At 31.0% G+C, this 18,176-nt stretch overlaps 2 protein-coding genes and 1 long non-coding RNA gene across 4 annotated transcripts in view; 2 read left to right on the top strand and 1 right to left on the bottom strand.

Moving 5' to 3' along the window:
- Positions 1 to 156: 156 nt before the first annotated feature.
- LOC142239125 (uncharacterized) lies at positions 157 to 1,261 on the bottom strand. The gene is made up of 4 exons (XR_012722921.1): positions 1,211 to 1,261; positions 924 to 1,090; positions 754 to 859; positions 157 to 688 (listed from the first exon to the last, which is right to left on the bottom strand). It is a non-coding gene; the product is annotated as an uncharacterized LOC142239125 (long non-coding RNA).
- An 11-nt stretch (positions 1,262 to 1,272) lies between these two features.
- Positions 1,273 to 3,912, top strand: Stoml2 (stomatin like 2). The gene is made up of 7 exons (XM_075310902.1): positions 1,273 to 1,432; positions 1,513 to 1,617; positions 1,744 to 1,951; positions 2,517 to 2,716; positions 2,773 to 2,917; positions 2,973 to 3,088; positions 3,152 to 3,912. Exons 1-7 carry the CDS (start codon positions 1,394 to 1,396, stop codon positions 3,452 to 3,454), a joined length of 1,116 nt encoding a protein of 371 aa, XP_075167017.1. The 5' UTR covers positions 1,273 to 1,393; the 3' UTR covers positions 3,455 to 3,912.
- Positions 3,913 to 5,538: 1,626 nt separating this feature from the next.
- Positions 5,539 to 18,176, top strand: part of sei (potassium voltage-gated channel seizure) — a 34,924-nt gene continuing 22,286 nt past the window's right edge. The window contains exons 1-4 of one of the 2 annotated variants that reach the window (XM_075308766.1): positions 5,539 to 5,796; positions 5,865 to 6,922; positions 9,658 to 9,901; positions 12,546 to 12,727. In XM_075308766.1, the coding sequence (XP_075164881.1) occupies positions 5,903 to 6,922; positions 9,658 to 9,901; positions 12,546 to 12,727 (1,446 nt within the window). In that variant the 5' untranslated portion in view covers positions 5,539 to 5,796; positions 5,865 to 5,902. The remainder of the gene's footprint in view (positions 5,797 to 5,864; positions 6,923 to 9,657; positions 9,902 to 12,545; positions 12,728 to 18,176) is intronic. The other variant, XM_075308767.1, reaches the window with a different exon arrangement.

Raw genomic sequence — 18,176 nt, 5'->3', positions numbered from 1 at the left:
AAGTGTTATCCTCAAATTGAAATGCATCGCTACTCAATAATTTGTCAAACAATTTTCGATGCGAGTCAAATTCAAAATTAACATCGTTGCAAATACTTTTCAACCTAAATTTGTATGAATTATATCCCCACTTCAAATTGAAAGTCAAAGCCAAAATTCTATGAATTTTGTATAATTTATTCATTTTCATCAAAATAAAATATATAATAATACACTACACTACATAATACACTACAATACCAATTGATAAATAATGATCTTATTAAACATATCAACAAATAAGAACAAAAAAAAAAAAAAAAACAAACAACAAAACTTTAAATATCTTAAACATTATTAGTAAACACTTTTGCATTTATAATTCGATTTCCTTCCTTTTGGTGTCATAAAACAGCATTAAAATGTATTAACCTGCGGTCAATTTGAAATTAGGAACGTACTGGACCGCGTGCTAGAATTGATTTTCAGCAGAAGGAATTCACAAAATATCCATTTTAAACAGATGATAGGATAGGTAGGATAGGTAGTTCCAGAAGTTGTTGATTTCAACAATTTGTTGTTTTTAACAATTTTAGTTGGTTGCACTTGTAATGTTTCTGGAAACTTTTTCTTGTCGATAAGCCACTCATTTTTCATTGGTCAGCTTCTTAATGTTTGCAAGAATGTAGCATCCAAAGATTTTAGTTTTCTGCAAAGAGATTTAAATTTAGTGACTTCTCTGAAGTGTTGATTTAATTTTTCATATTGACGTACCAATTATTATAAACTATTTGAAGCAGTTCCAGTTAATTGTCCACCATTTTTTCATCGGTCAGCTTTTTAATGTTTTCAAGAACGTAGAATCCATAATTTTAGTTTTCTGCAAAGAGATATACATTTAGTGACTTCCTTAAAGTTTTATTTCATTTTTTATTTTCACTTACCTATTTTTATAAACTATTTGGTTATTTGTCTAAAATTTTCCATTTTTTTAATTTCTTGCAATTGACCACGAACTTCGTTGCACAAATAAGTATTGAAAACCACATGGTTTTTTCGTTGCATTTTAGGGTAGTGTTTTGTCAAAGTTTTCTCATATTATCTTCAACACCTTTTCAAAGATTTCGTCAACATTTTGGCAAATTGGAAGTAATTCGCAAAACAATTTGAAGATGTATTGAAGATGAGCTATTTCAAGTCAAGTTGAATTTATGTTGAAAATTATATTTACCCTCAAACTGAAAAGTTGTTGCATTTGAAAAACGCTCATCCTGTGTTTATTGGGTTGTACAATTCCACAAGAACAAGTAATGCCACATTTTTCTTCAAAAGAAGTTATCGTACATAATCAAAAGACGTTCCTAATAGCTGTCCAAGATTTTTAATAGCAATCCAGACATTAATAAATTATAAAATGTCGATTTATGTTAATACTGGGAGGCTTTTAGCAAAGGTAAGAAAACCTGGTATTCTACCTGGTGCTCTACTTTCCGGTGCAGCATAAAACCATTAATTCAAATATATTTGTTCCAGCAAGCAATCACGCGTCGTCGCGGCACAAGTGTTCTACTAAATCAATTTAGAATGAAAACTTCAACTCCAATGAACACAATAATCATGTTCGTTCCACAACAGGAGGTAGGTCCACAGTACAAATTCGGTATTTATAATAGAAAATATAGCTTTCCATCCCTGTTACTCCTTTCGTTGGAGATGCGTGGAAATCATCTTATTAGATAACTTCCTAACAACAAGTTTTTCTAGGCATGGATTGTGGAACGTATGGGCCGGTTTCATCGAATTCTTGAGCCAGGCCTTAATGTTTTATTACCTATCATGGATAAAATAAAGTATGTTCAAAGTCTCAAGGAAATTGCTATTGATGTTCCAAAACAGAGTGCCATTACCTCAGACAATGTTACACTGAGTATAGATGGTGTTTTGTATTTACGGATAATAGATCCATATCGAGGTAAGTTCATTCCTTTCAAATAGTATATATGATGGGATCTGTAACCATATTTATGTGAAGTTTAGTCTTCTACATAACCATAAAGGTATAATTTTTATCTCATTTCTTTAAGATGAGTTCATTAAATTCATATATAACCTTCTGAGATAGAATAGTTCGTTAAGTAAAATAGTCTCAATAAAATTCAATCCAAACGTAATATTATAAAGCGGAATGAGTTTGAAAATCAAGACTCTATTTCTATATGTGACCTACAATAATGACTGTAAAACTGTATTCTATGGTCCTTCTCATCGTCCTAACTTTAATGTTGCTCTAACGAATAACTATTTTGTTCTGCTGATGAAGAAAATATTTTTTTTTGTAAAAAAGGAAATAAACTTACTGGAAATTACTTAGAAGGGAGTAATATTCAACAAGAATAATAAATATTATCCATTTTAGAAGCAAATTTGATTTCTTTTTGTCCATAGCTTTTAATTTAATTTAATTAATTTTTATAAAATCCCTCAAACTTTTTTATAATTAATTAGAATATATAACCATAACTTTTTATTGCTTTCAGCTTCGTATGGTGTAGAAGATCCTGAGTTTGCAATTACACAATTGGCCCAAACTACTATGCGTTCGGAGTTGGGAAAAATGTCTTTGGATAAAGTTTTTCGAGAAAGAGAATCACTTAACGTTAGCATTGTGGATTCAATTAATAAGGCTAGTGAAGCTTGGGGTATCGCTTGCCTTCGATATGAAATCAGAGATATAAGGGTAAGTTATTGTTATAAATAAATGAATAGTGTAGTAATGTAAAATGTTTCCTATAGCTACCTTCAAGAGTACACGAAGCTATGCAAATGCAAGTTGAAGCCGAGAGAAGGAAACGTGCTGCAATTTTGGAGTCCGAGGGTAGACGAGAAGCTGATATAAATATAGCAGAAGGTAAACGGCAATCAAGAATATTGGCTTCAGGTAATTTATTCGTATAATTTTGAAAAGCAGTATTTAATTTTTTTCTCTCGAGCAGAAGCCGACCGTCAGGAGCAGATTAATAAGGCTAGTGGCGAAGCAGCTGCTATGCTGGCCGTAGCTGATGCTAGAGCGCGTGGTCTTCAAACGCTTTCGAAGGCGTTACAGGATTTGGTAATCCCATATTATTATATTGACATATATAGAAAAGACTTCATTTAAAATTCTATTTTTCAGAATGGTAAAAATGCCGCATCTTTAACTTTAGCTGAACAGTACATTTCCGCCTTTAAGCATTTAGCGAAAACCAATAACACTCTTATTCTGCCAGCGAATACAGGAGATATATCATCATTGGTTGCACAAGCTTTAAGTGTCTATCAAACAGTTTCCTCGCAAAATATGAATATGGAGCCACAATCAATTAATGTTAATGAGTTCGGTTTGAAATCAAACACACTGCCCCAAAGTGATGGTCCTGATTCTAAAGAACGAAAGAAACTACATGCAGCACATGTATCGAAAATGGATATTGAATAATAGAAAAGTATATTAAACTGTTATAAAAAAATGTTATCGTTATATTTGTTAACGGAGCACTGGCAATAGATTTGTATTAGTTTCGATATCACTTTAAGTGCGTGTTACATAGTGCTTGTTAAAGTGTTCAAGAGAGTTTCATTGTGGCTTTTTTAATAACACTGTGATATTTCACCTACATTAAACTTCCTGAGTTAAGGTTGTTTCTCCACGAGTTTTGGGATATTTACCCGTAAGTTAGCCGGGAAATGTTTCAAACCATTTGATACGTAAAAAAATTAACGAGGAGCCCATCAAGATTGAACATTTTTATCGCTTCACAGACCTTAAACAAAAAGCTTTCTTTCATATTTGTGAATACTTATCTTGCTTTTATAAAAAGAATACATAACTTTAATATGATATGATTGCCCTTGTCCCTAATTCCGAATAAACAAGATGTAGAGTAATTCCCGAAAGTGAAACTTTTTTACATTTTTTCTACCATTTTCAAATTAATTTTTTTTTGGGATATTTGATAGGTTTGAAAAAATTTGGAATTTAATTTTCTTGTGCTGAAAACGTTTCATATAGAACGTTTTCCTTATTCTAATACCTTATTCACATACACTTCCACAATCCACTTATCTAGATTTCAACTGTCATTTGCTTTTTAAATAAGGGATTTCTAATCGACTTTTAATAGATTTGGAGCCTAATGTGTATGAGGTATAAGAAAGGTTCTTGTGTTTTGCCAGAGTCTGAAATTGAACCAACGGTTAACTAAAACATAACAATTTTGGTGAACTAAAACAAAGTTAAATTGTCGTTAGTGCACCATATGTTTGAGTGTATATTCAAGTGAATTTAAATGAATTAAACTCGAGAAAACTGTCCCATGTTCTAAAAAAAAAAATAATAAATAACACTAGTTTACACTGAAAATGTAATTTGAAAAAAAATGTAATTTTTTGTTTGAGATATCCCGTTATTTTTAGTTTTTGCTCTTTTTCGCTAAACAAATTATGTGTGGCATTTTTGTCTTGGGTTATAGACACCGTAATCTTTATTCGATTTGCCTCAAATTGAGTATCTAGAGATATTTTAGAACCACACACAGCCATGCCGAATAAGGTGTGTATCGATCCATGTGATTTGACTTCTTGGGTTTCAGAAAGAAATCCCGATATCGCTTCTTGAGGTAATGTAAGTTCCACTGGTCATCTAAATTGCCCGAAACTAAATATTCGAATAATTGGGGTGAAATTGCGTGGCTGAACTTAGAGCTGCATATACTTGTTAAGTTTTTTCTGTTCTAAGCTGTAGCGCTGTAGCATAATTGTAAACAACATAAACGAATTTCATCAAACCGTTAGCGTATCAGAAGGAAAAGTTGTGGAACGAAACCCCTAATTTGGTATTTTTGATATTTCAACACAAATGGTTTTCGGGTGGGGTATACCAAATTTTAGTTTGAGTAGTAAATAGTATAGTAAATAAAAAAATGTAAATAGATAAATTCCGTTAAAGTTTTAGTTGATATGAGCTAATATAGTCGGTGGCGACGACGTCTTGCGAAAAACAGTTGATTTAGCGCTGGAAATCAAATGCATTTTAAAGAAAGAAGACTCATGGAATTGGAGCTGTATGTTAGACAATTTTCTTCAATTTGTTTAGAAAAAGCATTATTTCATTCTTATTTCGCAATTCGTAATTCTGACTTTCAGCAGCTAAAGGTACTATGTTCGGTTTTCGAGTTTAAAATCACTTTATTTTCGCGATTACTTTTCCTGAAATAAATAAAATTATAAATGAAAACAAACATATTCCGAAATCTAGAGGAACACGAAACTGCGCATCAATTGAGTTATCTGCTTTAAATTGAACTGTTTTAATAAAGTAACCGCGAAATTTTCAACGAAAAGCGAACATAGTACAGACCATAAATACGAATTTATTATGAACACCGACTAAAACCATCCCCAAAATTTACGCGAATAACATTTGTGGTGAATACACACCATTACACACGAGTGCTACGTTGCCAACATGATGTTTGTACAATATACAATGGCAACGCTGAAAGGATGAAAAGTCACCAGTGAAGAAAAAATATGTTCTTGCAGTCAGTAGCAGAAACTTGTGCAGATACAAATGAGATATTAAAAAAGGAGAACAAAATGATAAAAACCAGTTCTTAATAAGTGATACATTTTGAAATGATAAGGAGTTCAAAAGGATATTGCAGAAATGAGTCTAGTGTAAAAAAAAATAAATTTTTCACACGCCAATATTCATAGTATACCTTAAGGCTGATGTAATTTCATATAATATATAGTATACATTGAGGCTGATGTAATATTGTGAGTTCAATTGTGAAAAGTACCTTTTGAATTGGCCTAATTTGTCATTGCATTGCTTTTTCCCCAAGATGTTAAATTTGCAATTTCGGATTACCACTACTGCATTATGTCACAGAAATCCTGCATTGAACTAAATGAGATACGTAAATTAGACGAAATTCTACGCCAATGTGAAATTTACGTATCCAAGAATAAAACCCCTCCCCTAGTGGAAACCCGTAAAACGAAATTTCAAATCTTAAGCAAGCAAAAACTGAAATTCGTCGAGCGTGAACTCTTCTCCATGATGTGCACGGCCAACAGAATGAATAAAAAGAGTGTTTTTGTATCCGATATATTGATGAACTCAAATCTATTTTCACACAAAGATGAAAATGGCAAATACTTTTTACGTAACACTTGCCAAAAGAATCCCAATAATTTTCGAATGTACCATAAAATATTGCGGACGAATATCGATGATGGCGAGGAGGAGTTTATGTATCGAAAGTGTGCTAAAAATGAATTATCCCAAAATTGTTTGGAAAATATCAAAAATTGTCTGCACGAAAATCTAAAACAGGGCAAAAAGTATGGCTCTAATGCCTACGAGGCCATACAACATAAACGGAAGCAACAACAACAACAACTATATAAGCAACAGCAACAACAGTCGACCAAAGCAGTCGGTTCACATCATCACCAACTCCAGCAAACACCGCAGCCACTTCATGCCACTTTGGAGAATTGCACACTGAAGACGGGAGCATACAAAACCGATATGGGCATTTTAACATGTGATAAATGTGAAAAACAACGCCACAAAGCAGTTCTAATTCAAACGAGTTTGGGTGGTATGGATAACATTAGCGAAAAGAGTAAGAAGATACCCAAGTCCGAGGGCTATAGCTATGACCAAGGATATTCTAAATCAACAATGCAAAGTTGTCAGACAACTCCAGACGAGAAAAGGAAAAATGTGAACAACAATAATAGTAGCAGTAATAACAAGTACAAATTTTCCTCTCAAATCTTCGGCAGGAAGTTGTCTTCGAAACATGTTAGCGAACATGGTGAAGATACATTGGATAAAGAGGCTTTGTTAAGTCCAAAAATGGAAATTAAATTTCCGGATCCTGTAGAAACGGTATGTAGAAATAGAATGAAAGTAGACTGTCGTATATTTTCAAACATTTTTTGGCTGAATAGTTTCCAACAAATCTTAACATTGCGATTTTGCAGTCGTTTACTTTTCATATGCGCAAGTTTTCGAAGAAATTGAAATGGGAGGGAAATAGTAGTTTTGACTTTATTGCCGCAAAATGTAAAAATTGTAATACAAAGGTAGTCCGATAAGAACATAGACTTTGTAGCTCGCCTGGAAAATACGTTCTCTTGAGGTCTGCAATCGATACACTTTTTTCACTTTATCCTTTGTGATAATTATTTTCGAGGTACCTGCTCTGTTCACCACTGTGGTATCAAAATGGACTGAATAGTCTAAGTGATCCCGATACATCGGGTTGCCACCTCACCTAACCTACCTTTACTTGGGTCATCAAAAACCGACATGCGACGACGTTGAAAAATGTTTTATGTATGAGAATGTTGTAACCGATATTATGTCGTGATACCTCCTTAGGCGGTGGGTCCAAGAACTTTCGGACCGACAATAATGTCGATATGTTATATTTTTGTAATATATTGTCTAGCGAAAAACAATTAGGATTTCAGGTATTAAAATTTTGCCTACACTAAAAAAGTGATCCCTCTATTTATTTATTTATTTTCTTATTTATTTATATATCCAACATATATAATACAAAGTCACTAAAGCCAATTTAATTTTATTTTAGTTCAAGGAATTATTATGTTTGGAGAAAGTTTCATTTACTCTAATAATTTTTTTTGTACGTTAAATGAACTAAACAACGGGGGAAAATATGTCTAAAGATTTACTAAATTCGTACTTTTTTCAAAATAGTTCATTATTTCTTTAAATTTGGAAATTGTACACTCATAGAAAAAAGTCTGCTAAAAACAGCAGTCGATGTCTGCTGTTATATTTTTGTACTTCAGGGCCAAATGAACAACAATTTATAAAATTTTTAGGTTATAAATTTTTCCCCAAAGCATATTTAAAAACCAAAAGTAGTTTTTGGTATATTTTTGCACCGTAATATACTTACAAGCTCCTAAATACGATCAGCAAACATTTTGTTTGCTGTTATGCCTCAATTCGATAAATATTCAGATTTTTGGTCACATACTATAGATATTCATAAAATATTGTTTCAATTATGTTAGGATAGCTCCTAAGTTGACATTTTTATTTGTTTTAGCCAAAATAAAACATGTTTTAGAGTAATCGAGCTTCAAAAATAGCAGGAAATGTTTGCTATTTCAGCAAACAGTGACTGCTGTCCCTTTTTCAGCAGACTTTCTGCTGTTTTAGCAGACTTTTCTGCTGTCCCTACTAACAAATTTCTTTGGGTGTACTATAAATGAGCCCATCTTGAACTTCGTATGGCACTAAAGACATTTTTGCAATTTTGAACTCCAATTTTTTCCTTCAAACTACAAACTTTTCTTTAACAAGTGAAAACAATTAATTATGTCTAGTAAATTTTAGCGAATTTGTCGAAAAATATTCACTTATTTTTATAATATCGGTGTGATGTCAGCGTTTGTAATACTGTTTAGTTAAAAATTTCTAAAAATCATTTAAATTTTGTAAAATTAACCAAAAATTTTTCTTCCTGGTGGGTTCACACTTTTTTCAGTGTAATATTCAAAAATAGATCTTTTATATATTTCAACCCTCTAACTTAAAAAGTAACTAAATGCGATCAGCAAACATTTTGTTTGCGGTTATGCCTTAATTTGAGAAAAAATCAGACGTTTGTGCAAATGCAAGATATATTCTTAATATATTATTTTTATTGTCCCCACGGGAAATGGATGACCCCCAAACTGGTACCAGCAGGTACTAATCCTGGTGTGATCCATACACACCATGGGATGGTCAAAACGAACCGGTAACTTTAAACCTGAGTTGTCGTTGACGCCTAAAATTACACTTTAAGATGCGCCTTGGACTTATTCCAAAGGGCATACAGATCCCCATGAATCAGTCCTGGACAACCTATAATGAGCATCCGAATCGCACCGGAAAGAAAAGAACTTTTCGAATATGTTGATAATAATTTTATTTCAGTAAATGTGTAGATCGTACAATATTTTAATATCAAGAGGTTAAAAAATAATAAATTATATGAAAATTTAAAAATTGCGAGAAACTGGGAAATCGGTAGTACCTGCGGATGATAACTTAATTAAAGTTGATTAATTATAAAATTAATAGCATAAATTGACGTTTTGATTGAAACATTTAACAGTAACAGTTTTTGGACTTGGTTACACACTAAATATTTCTAAATGTTGATTGAAGTCGAAAAAGTAAACAATTGAAAACTTAACTGATGATTTAAATTAAATATTGAAATATCAATTTTAATTAATTAAATCGTATGAACTCTTATAAAATGTCAACAAAATTATTTCATGTAATGGTGAAATAATTATAAATAAATAAATAAATATTATGTAATGAATAACTGATTGTCTCAATTAAAAAATTCATTGAATTTGCTAATCAATCAATTAAATTGAATGAAAAATGTTATTGCAAGTTTAGAAGAAATCAATTAGTTTTTAAATTCGAAATTGTCAATCGCCACAAGTTAAAATGTTCATTTTATCTTTACATAAACGATATTTATCATCATGACATCTAATTTACAAAAACCTTCAGGGTTTTCAGTGTATTATGTTATTATATTACATATATAAATTGCAATTAATTTTGTTTTCCAATTGCAGGTATTGTCTTTGGGTGCTAATGTTCTCCCCGAGCAAAAAAATATGGGCGCTAAAACACATCGTTGGACAATACTTCACTATTCTCCGTTCAAGGCTGTTTGGGATTGGGTCATATTGATATTGGTTATGTACACGGCTATATTTACCCCATATGTTGCTGCATTTTTATTGGGTGAACAAGATTATCAGAGACGTACCAATAAGTATATAAACAGTGATCCTATAGTTATTGTGGATCTTATAGGTAATTAGAAGAAATCAACATGGCATACACAACATGGCAAAACATGAATATGATTCTTAACTGCGATCAGGAAAAACGATCTCCTTTCATATTTTCTACATACTATATATTGTTTCCTATTCGAGCTAATAATGACACTTTAGAAATTCTCATTCTACGAAAGTTACAATAATTTTTAAGGGAATATCCCTTTGGGACAGAAATTGCCAAATTTATTTCAAGTTCTAAAATTGAAGTGAAAAAGTTCGTGGGGATTTCTATTTCAATGTTGACTTTTGATCTTAACTTTGGTTTTGTCATTACAGAATATATAAGTCTTAAAAAATAGTCACAAATGCGACATTTCTTCAAAGTTAAGGTTTGTTTTGTAATCATTCACATCAATGTTGCATCTGCGAATTTTTAATTTTAATTATCTAATCTTCAATTTCACATAATATTTCATATTCGTTAGGCCAAAATTACAAACATGTACTCATAGAAAAAAACTCTGCTAAATATAGCATGCGCAGGTTGCTGCTATTTTATTTTGTTTGCTGTAACAGCAACATATATGCCAGTTTGTAATCTCAGACTAGTTGCTAAGAGGTCTGTAGTTTGCCGAAAATTAGTGCTGTTACAATCTGTCTCTCAGAGCGCAAACAGTGAAGTGAAGAGAGCACTTTCTTATCAAATACCACATATTTCATACATGTATAAATGTCACACACTTACCTATCGTTAGCCTTTCTGTTTAACAAACCGAACACATATAGAATGGAGAGAATAACTGTGATGTGACCTTTTTGAGTACACTTGCGGGTGAAAGAGGAATTTGTATTCTTTGGTAGCAAAGACAAGAGAGTAACAACAGGAAGATATTCGTAGATTTTGTTGTTCCTAAAAATATGTACCAATTGTTTTTCGAAACTTCGAACAAGTGTACTCATCTAGCAAGTACACGTGTACTCTGCATATACAAATGGAATTGTGCAGACCTCAAGTAGACATTTCATTTGTTTCCATTTTGATTTTAAAGAAAAGTTTTTGACGGTTGTTAGCAACATAAAATGTTTTCATTCATGGTTTTATATATTATTTCGAGTGTCTTCTCTTGGTCCAAACATTGGAAGATCGTTATCATCATCTCAAAGTAGTCATATCGACAACTTTTTTCTAAAAAAAATCGTAAAACATATATTTGATTATTCGGTTGCAATATTTTAATTCAGCAATTAAATATGTTGAAATTGAGTTGTAACAGCATACATTGACTGATGTTATTTTTAATTCATAACATAAGAAAGAGATGAAGTCAGAAAGAGCGGAATATATGAATGATATCAGGCCTGAATTTGTCACTGGTACAGTGTTGCCAGATACTTTTGGGGAAAACTCGTCAAAAATGGGCTCATTAAATCATGCATCATTTTGGACAATTAATGTGATAACTTTTTTCCACTGCCTACACCCAAAGAAAGTACATTCCTACGGACTTTAGTGTAGCCCTTTCTTACAAATCTTAAAATATGGCTTATTATAGATCTAGAAAATAGAACAGTGCTCGATATAAACGAAATTGATTGTGATTTTGGAATAACAAGTATTTTTTTGGATTTATTGTAAAGATAAAAATTGTGTAACAATATATATTTTGGGTATTAAAGTCCGAAGAAATTCAAAAACCTGTAACAAAATAACAATGTTTGCTTTACCTGTTTTCCATACTTTTTTTCTCCGCATGCAGTATAGTATATAAAAAATTTTATTGTGGAATTTTATGAGGTGTCAGTTATGCAAATTATTTGAGGAACTCACTTAACGATATAAGCTATAAAGCTCTTTAATTTATGACAGAGTAGATCAATCTTTTCTGATCCTTAAAAATCCATACATATACTTTATGGGGTCTCTGATACCTATTTCTAATGACATTTTAATGATCCAAGACCTTTTAATTGTCAAAATAAAATTAGAAACTCATTAGATCACTCGATATTAATGGGTTGGAATTTCTTTTGGCAATTAGAAGGCTACATATGTACACATGTGTGAAATGAAAGCCGATTCAGGTAAGAAGGACTATTTCAATGATGTACCAGCACTTGCCTGATCCTTGGTTACATAATATATATTTTTTTATGTACACTCAATATAGATATAGATGACTGATTGCATTAGTTATTATTATGAGTTACTCGTTTAATTGTACATGGAAATATAATATATGAGAAATAGTTTTTTTTTATAAGATTCCATATCTCATTTTCCTTTGGCACATATTTAGAATTTGTTGTAAAGAAAGCTCAGCAAACGAGAAACGAAATGAATTCTGATACAATTTTTCTTTATTAGTCTGGAGAGTATATCAACACTTTAGTTTATATTCCGATAATAGAAACATTTGAGAACTATTTCAATTCGCCACTATCTCACCGAGTACTTTCTCGAGATCTATTGAATTTAAATAATTTTCAAATGTATATGTATTATTTTGGTAGAATTTTAGTTTTTCCCCATTTAGAATTGAAACGTTAATTCAAAGATTTCAATTTCAGAGTCTTATACATGGACGTTGATTCGAAAGACGAAGACATGCAACTGTGTCCTTCATTAACATTCTTTGTCATACCCATTCACTTTAGAACAAATTTCATTCTTTCAGTTGATGTCACTTTTATCGTTGATATCTTAATCAATTTTCGCACTACATTCGTCAATGGACAAGATGAGGTTGTTTCCCATCCGGGCCGCATAGCGGTCCATTACTTGAGTGGCTGGTTTCTCATAGATTTGGTGGCGGCTATACCCTTTGACTTGTTGTTGGTGGGCAGCGATACTGACGAGGTAAGTCCATATCGATATGATCCATAGATTTTAATTATTATATATAAATGTTATCTATATTATTTTGTTTACTCAGTACAACAGAAACGCATAGTAATTTTTATTTATTCTATATATATTTGATTGTATATGGATTGTATTTATTTTCTACTCGTTTGAATATATCTTAGTTCGTCTTTATTTAGAAAGCTTTAACAAGATAAATCTCATTTAGATTCGCATTTTTTGGTTTGATAAAACTGTAGCTAAAAGAGAGATAATTTTATCAAAAAAAAAAATCATTTAGTTAACTTCCTTATTCGCTGCGTCTTAGAGAATAAGTAGGTTAGTTGGTACGTCAAATCACAATTGAAGATTGATATGAATTTGATATTTTATACATACAATTTTGTAAAATCTAAACTAAAGTCAAGAAGAAGAAGCAAATATGGGAGAGAATTTTGTTAGACTGCAGATTCATTGCATAAATGTCTAAACTAGGGCTGTCACCCAGGATTTTTTATATTGAATCCCGGGATCCCGAAAAAATAATTCCAATTTGGTAAAATTGTGGCTTTTTATGACTGTTTATTAATGAATTGAAGTCTTCATTCAGTGTAAACGGCCCTTAGATTTCATACCCGAAAAATTGAGTTAGTAAACATTTATGGTACACCTTGAGTAAGAATTTATCGATTTTTATCACGATCGATTTTTATCAAAAATTGAAGTATACGATAATGTCCTCCTTTGAACAATGAGTTCATGTGCAATGGAATTCGTGCCACATAAAATAAAAAAGCAATAAAAAAAGAACCGTCGACAATATGACAAGATCGCGTTTATCTGATAAAAATGTGGATGCCTTGATAATTTTAAGAAGTTACTTAAAACGATGATGTACAAAAAATCAAAATCAAAATTCTTATTTTTTTGCTGAGTAAGTTAAGTATAATAGCAATTTTAAATTGCTTTTTAATTTACTCTTATGTTCTTTTGTTAATAATAATTTATAAAAATCGATCCCGAATAATTAAAATCAATTCTAATTCCTTGGTGGAAGATGGGATAGTGTTGCCATCGATTATCAAAAATTTCATCTCACCACTAGGGATTGTTGTTGGTTTGTTTGAGTTCTCCTAGAAATTTTGGTCTTTCAAAAAGCTCGAAATTTCAGTCTTCTCAATGCTTTGGTCTACATTCTAAATAGACATTAGGTTTGGGAGTATAGTAATTACCCAAATCCAAAATCGCAGTCTTCTGCGACAAATCAACACTAGTTTTTGGAGGTGAATAAAATATACGCTATGTACACTAAACCTCTTTTTTAGACTTTAATACTAAACGTCGCCACTGAGACTACTTTTTCAAAAAGTACAAAATTTTCATGTCTAAAATAATTTTTTTTTATTAAAAAACACAAGAATTTACAATATTTTTCAAATATTTCATAGAAAAATATACAATATTTTTTTTTCAATGGAGTCGCCTTATAGGTCGGCTATAGTGTTCTAAGATTAAGCACGCCATAGATACAAGAAACTAAAGAGTCCGAAATGCATACAAAAAATGAAAATAAATAAATTACATTTAAGGACCGTTAATATTGTAATTGAAAACTTTTTTTGGCGAAAGGTTTGTGAGTTTAATATGATGCTAAAATGTCTTCCTGTCAATGTCATGCACTTCAATTGTGATTGTACCAGCCATCACAATATTTGAAACATATAATGGGCAATTTTTGTATTCGTTTATTATTTTGGTTTTGTTTTTATTCTAAAAAAGTCTTAAGATCATTTCAAGTTCCTTGGTCCGACTGTATACAAAAAAAAAAAACTATTGTGAGTTTGACGTAAGATGAAAGAAAAAAAAATAGTGAAAATACGAAAAACAAGGAAAATCGGACACTGTCAAGCCTACGTAAGTTAAAACTGTTGTTTATTATTAACGACTTATCTGTTCATAATCTATATATTGGCTTTAAGCGACTTTAAACCTTTTCATGACGTTTTAAGTAATGAGTAATAAATTCCAAGAATGAAGTCAACTTTAAAACAGACTTACTATTGTAAAACCTTTCTCAAACACTGTTCACTGTATTCTCCACAAAAGTTTATTAATTTTATTCTGAGTTACGTTTTTCTTTCCTAATTTTTATTTTGGTTATGTTATGTGAGGAAACTGGCACTAAACGAAACCGAAAACAGCAAAGACTATCCATTATGATTATTACAATCAACAATAATTCTTTTTATATTTTAAAAATAATTATATTGTTATATACTAACCTATTTCAACACACATTATACATATATACAAATACTAAAAATAAAAACAAAGGCGAAATAAAAACAAAATGGGTTTAAAGCCAAGCATTACATTTCAATAATTAAACTTTTGTTGTTACATGTGTAATTTGTTTAATAAATGTTGTTGTTGTTTATAATTTTCATTTTTTTCTTTGTAGTTTTTCTTTACTTTATTCCTTCGTTTTAAAATTAGTTTTACAATAGTTTGTAAAATTTTAATACATTTCGAGACGGGAGGGGAGATTAATAGAAGACATACATTTCGATTACTTTTATACTTCATACGAAAATAATCACTGAAGCTAAACAAAAACCAATTTAATATTAATTATAAAAGCATTGGAAAATTATTTGGTTCAACAAGACACAAAATTGAAAGAATTGAAAAGCAGGTGACTCAAGTATTTCCCTAGCCCAAGAAACAATTATTGTAAAGAATAAAGAGTTGTGGAAGAAGCTCCTCGATTTTTTTAAGGTTTCCTATACATGCAAAATTTTTGCTTTAATTTTGAAAATGTTTACTTTCAACTTTTGAAATTTTTCACGTTGTGAACTTTTACCTTTTTGCCAGCAAAAATATCCCACCTCACATTCACCTGTCAATTCAAAGTTGATTTTTGATTTTATCATTAAAAATCGAATGATGATCGAACAGACTCGATATCATCGCTACAAAACACTATGTATCACAATATCGCTACTGCTAATTTTCACGTTTTAAAATTTGTGTCGAAAAAAAGATACACAGAAAAAAATTTGAGTCTTAAAAATATTCAATTAAAAATTTAATTGATTCAATAAATTTTTAATTGAAACAAAAATCAATCACAACAATTAATAGTATAAAATAATTTTTTAATTGGATCAATTAATTTTTTAATTAATTTTTTAATTATCTTTCAATTAACTTTTTAATTGATACGATCATTTCTGTGATTGAAGACATTTCAATTCAAAAATTAATAGGATCAATTAATTTCGTGATTGAATCAGAAAAATTTTTTTGTGTGTACATACCCAGAGAATAAATCACCATTTAGAATTCGGCACAATATATAACAATAAGATATTGGGAAACCGTAAAAACAGAAATCACCTCAACTAAGCTAATGCACGCAGAGAAGGAACATGATCACCTCAAACATCTTTCAAGAGCAAAATGTTATTTTTGGACGGTGAACAAGGAACATTTTTGTCGCAATCATGTTCTTTACTCGGAAAACATATACTTGATTGCCGATATCATGTACATAATTTTCGAGAACATAACATGTTACATGTTCCCCGTCCAAAAATAACATTTTTCTCTTAAAACAGGTTTGAGGTGATCATATTCCTCCTCTGGGTGTGGACACTTAGATCTTCAAAAGAAAGCCTAACATAGTTTTGAAGCATTTTAATTTATAATTGAAACCCTCAGTTAATTTAAAGATTATTTCATTAAACCACGAAGGTTTATTTATTTATAAATACAATAAATAATTTTGTCATTAATATTGTGATACAGTGTTTTGTATTTAGTTAATATTTTTATTAGATTTTTTTTTTATATTTTGTTATCGCGAAAATATGAAAGCAATATAGAATAATGAATGTTGAACCATTTGTTTTTTTGGAAAGATCTCTACTTTTTAGATCACTCTCCTTCACTTTAGTCTATATATAAAAATTAGATAGCAACTGCACGGTTTCAGTGATTATGTTTCAATATTGAACGATAAATAACAACAACATATAACGTTTGTTTTTTGCAAAATTTTCAATTGTTTTCCAAAAATAAATTTCAATTTCAACTGTTAAAAGGTAAATAAACAATAAATATGCTTCTTAATTAATAGTTTAATGAAAAACGAAACTAAAACATACACAGAGTAGACATGATCTCGTAATTTATAACAAGTTATCAGCTGCAGTTTAGTTCATAAAACTTAGATAAAGAAATTAATTTCCAGAAATTATTGAAAATTTCGTTATTAAATTTTGCTATTTTGAAATTCATGCTACATAGACATTTTCTAGGGCTTAGTATAATTATTAATTAGGTGTATGTATAAAACATTTATTTATTTCTAAAAAAATAAATAAGGCCGGAAGTCAGGCGGGAACGGCTATATACTACCGCTATACGTGGTTTATGTTAATTTATAAACGAAATATTAAAGTTTTGATTAGATCGGTTAATTATAATCGAGAAACTGAGATATGTATATACGAGATATAGTAACAAGATCAAAATCTTAATCGTTTATTATTTCGCAGGAGTATTACCGCAGAAGTAACAAGTAAGGAAAGTCTAAAATCGGGCGCGGCCGACTATATTATACCCTGCACCACTATGTAGATCCACATTTTCGATGCCATATCAAATCCGTCGAATGGGTGGGTGCTACATATAAAGGTTTGTCTCAAATACTTGCATTTAAATCTGACTCAATCTGAACACAATTCGTAAGACTTCTACAAAATCTATAGACTTAAAATTTAAGTCGGCTAATGCCCTGAGGTGGAACACAATGTGAGTAGAAAAATATGGGAAACATTTAAATCTGAACCATTTTTGAGCCAACTTCGAAAAAGTGTATTTATTTATCGGTCGCTTTAGAAATATAGGAAAAAAACACTCATTTTTACATGTTTTCGACTTAAAGGGTGATACGGTCAAAATGTGGTCAAGGGAAAACGCGTGTAAATCGGTGAAATCGTTTATTTAAAAAATCAAATTATATTTCTTTTTCAAGTTCAATTAGTATAAAATTCAGGAAAAATATTCAGTTAGGCCTTCGCTTTTCCAAATCCGAATTGCCGGGCCTCACGCCATCAGATTTTGTACAGCCACCTTGTCCACCTTCTTCGCCGCAGAAAGCAAGTTTGCCTTGAACTGCTGCTCGTCCTTAGCAGTTTTTTTGGTCTTCTTTGTTGGGAGGGTTCTTGTCCTTGGGAACCACCTGCACATTGTTGGCGGCGTACCACTCCATGGCCTTTTTACCGTAATGCCAAATCCGGCCAAAACAGTACGGAACAACCGTGTTTCTTTAGGAAAGGCAGCAGACGTTTATTCAAACACTCTTTCACGTAAATTTCTTGGTTGACAGTCCCGGAAGCTATGAAAATGCTGCTTTTCAAGCCACAGGTACAGATGGCTTGCCAAACCAGATATTTCT

This window comes from Haematobia irritans, chromosome 5 (genome assembly GCF_050003625.1).
Source record: "Haematobia irritans isolate KBUSLIRL chromosome 5, ASM5000362v1, whole genome shotgun sequence".
Taxonomy (NCBI): domain Eukaryota; kingdom Metazoa; phylum Arthropoda; class Insecta; order Diptera; family Muscidae; genus Haematobia; species Haematobia irritans.
Note: the sequence above shows the minus strand (reverse complement) of the source record. Positions and strands in the feature narration are given on the sequence as shown.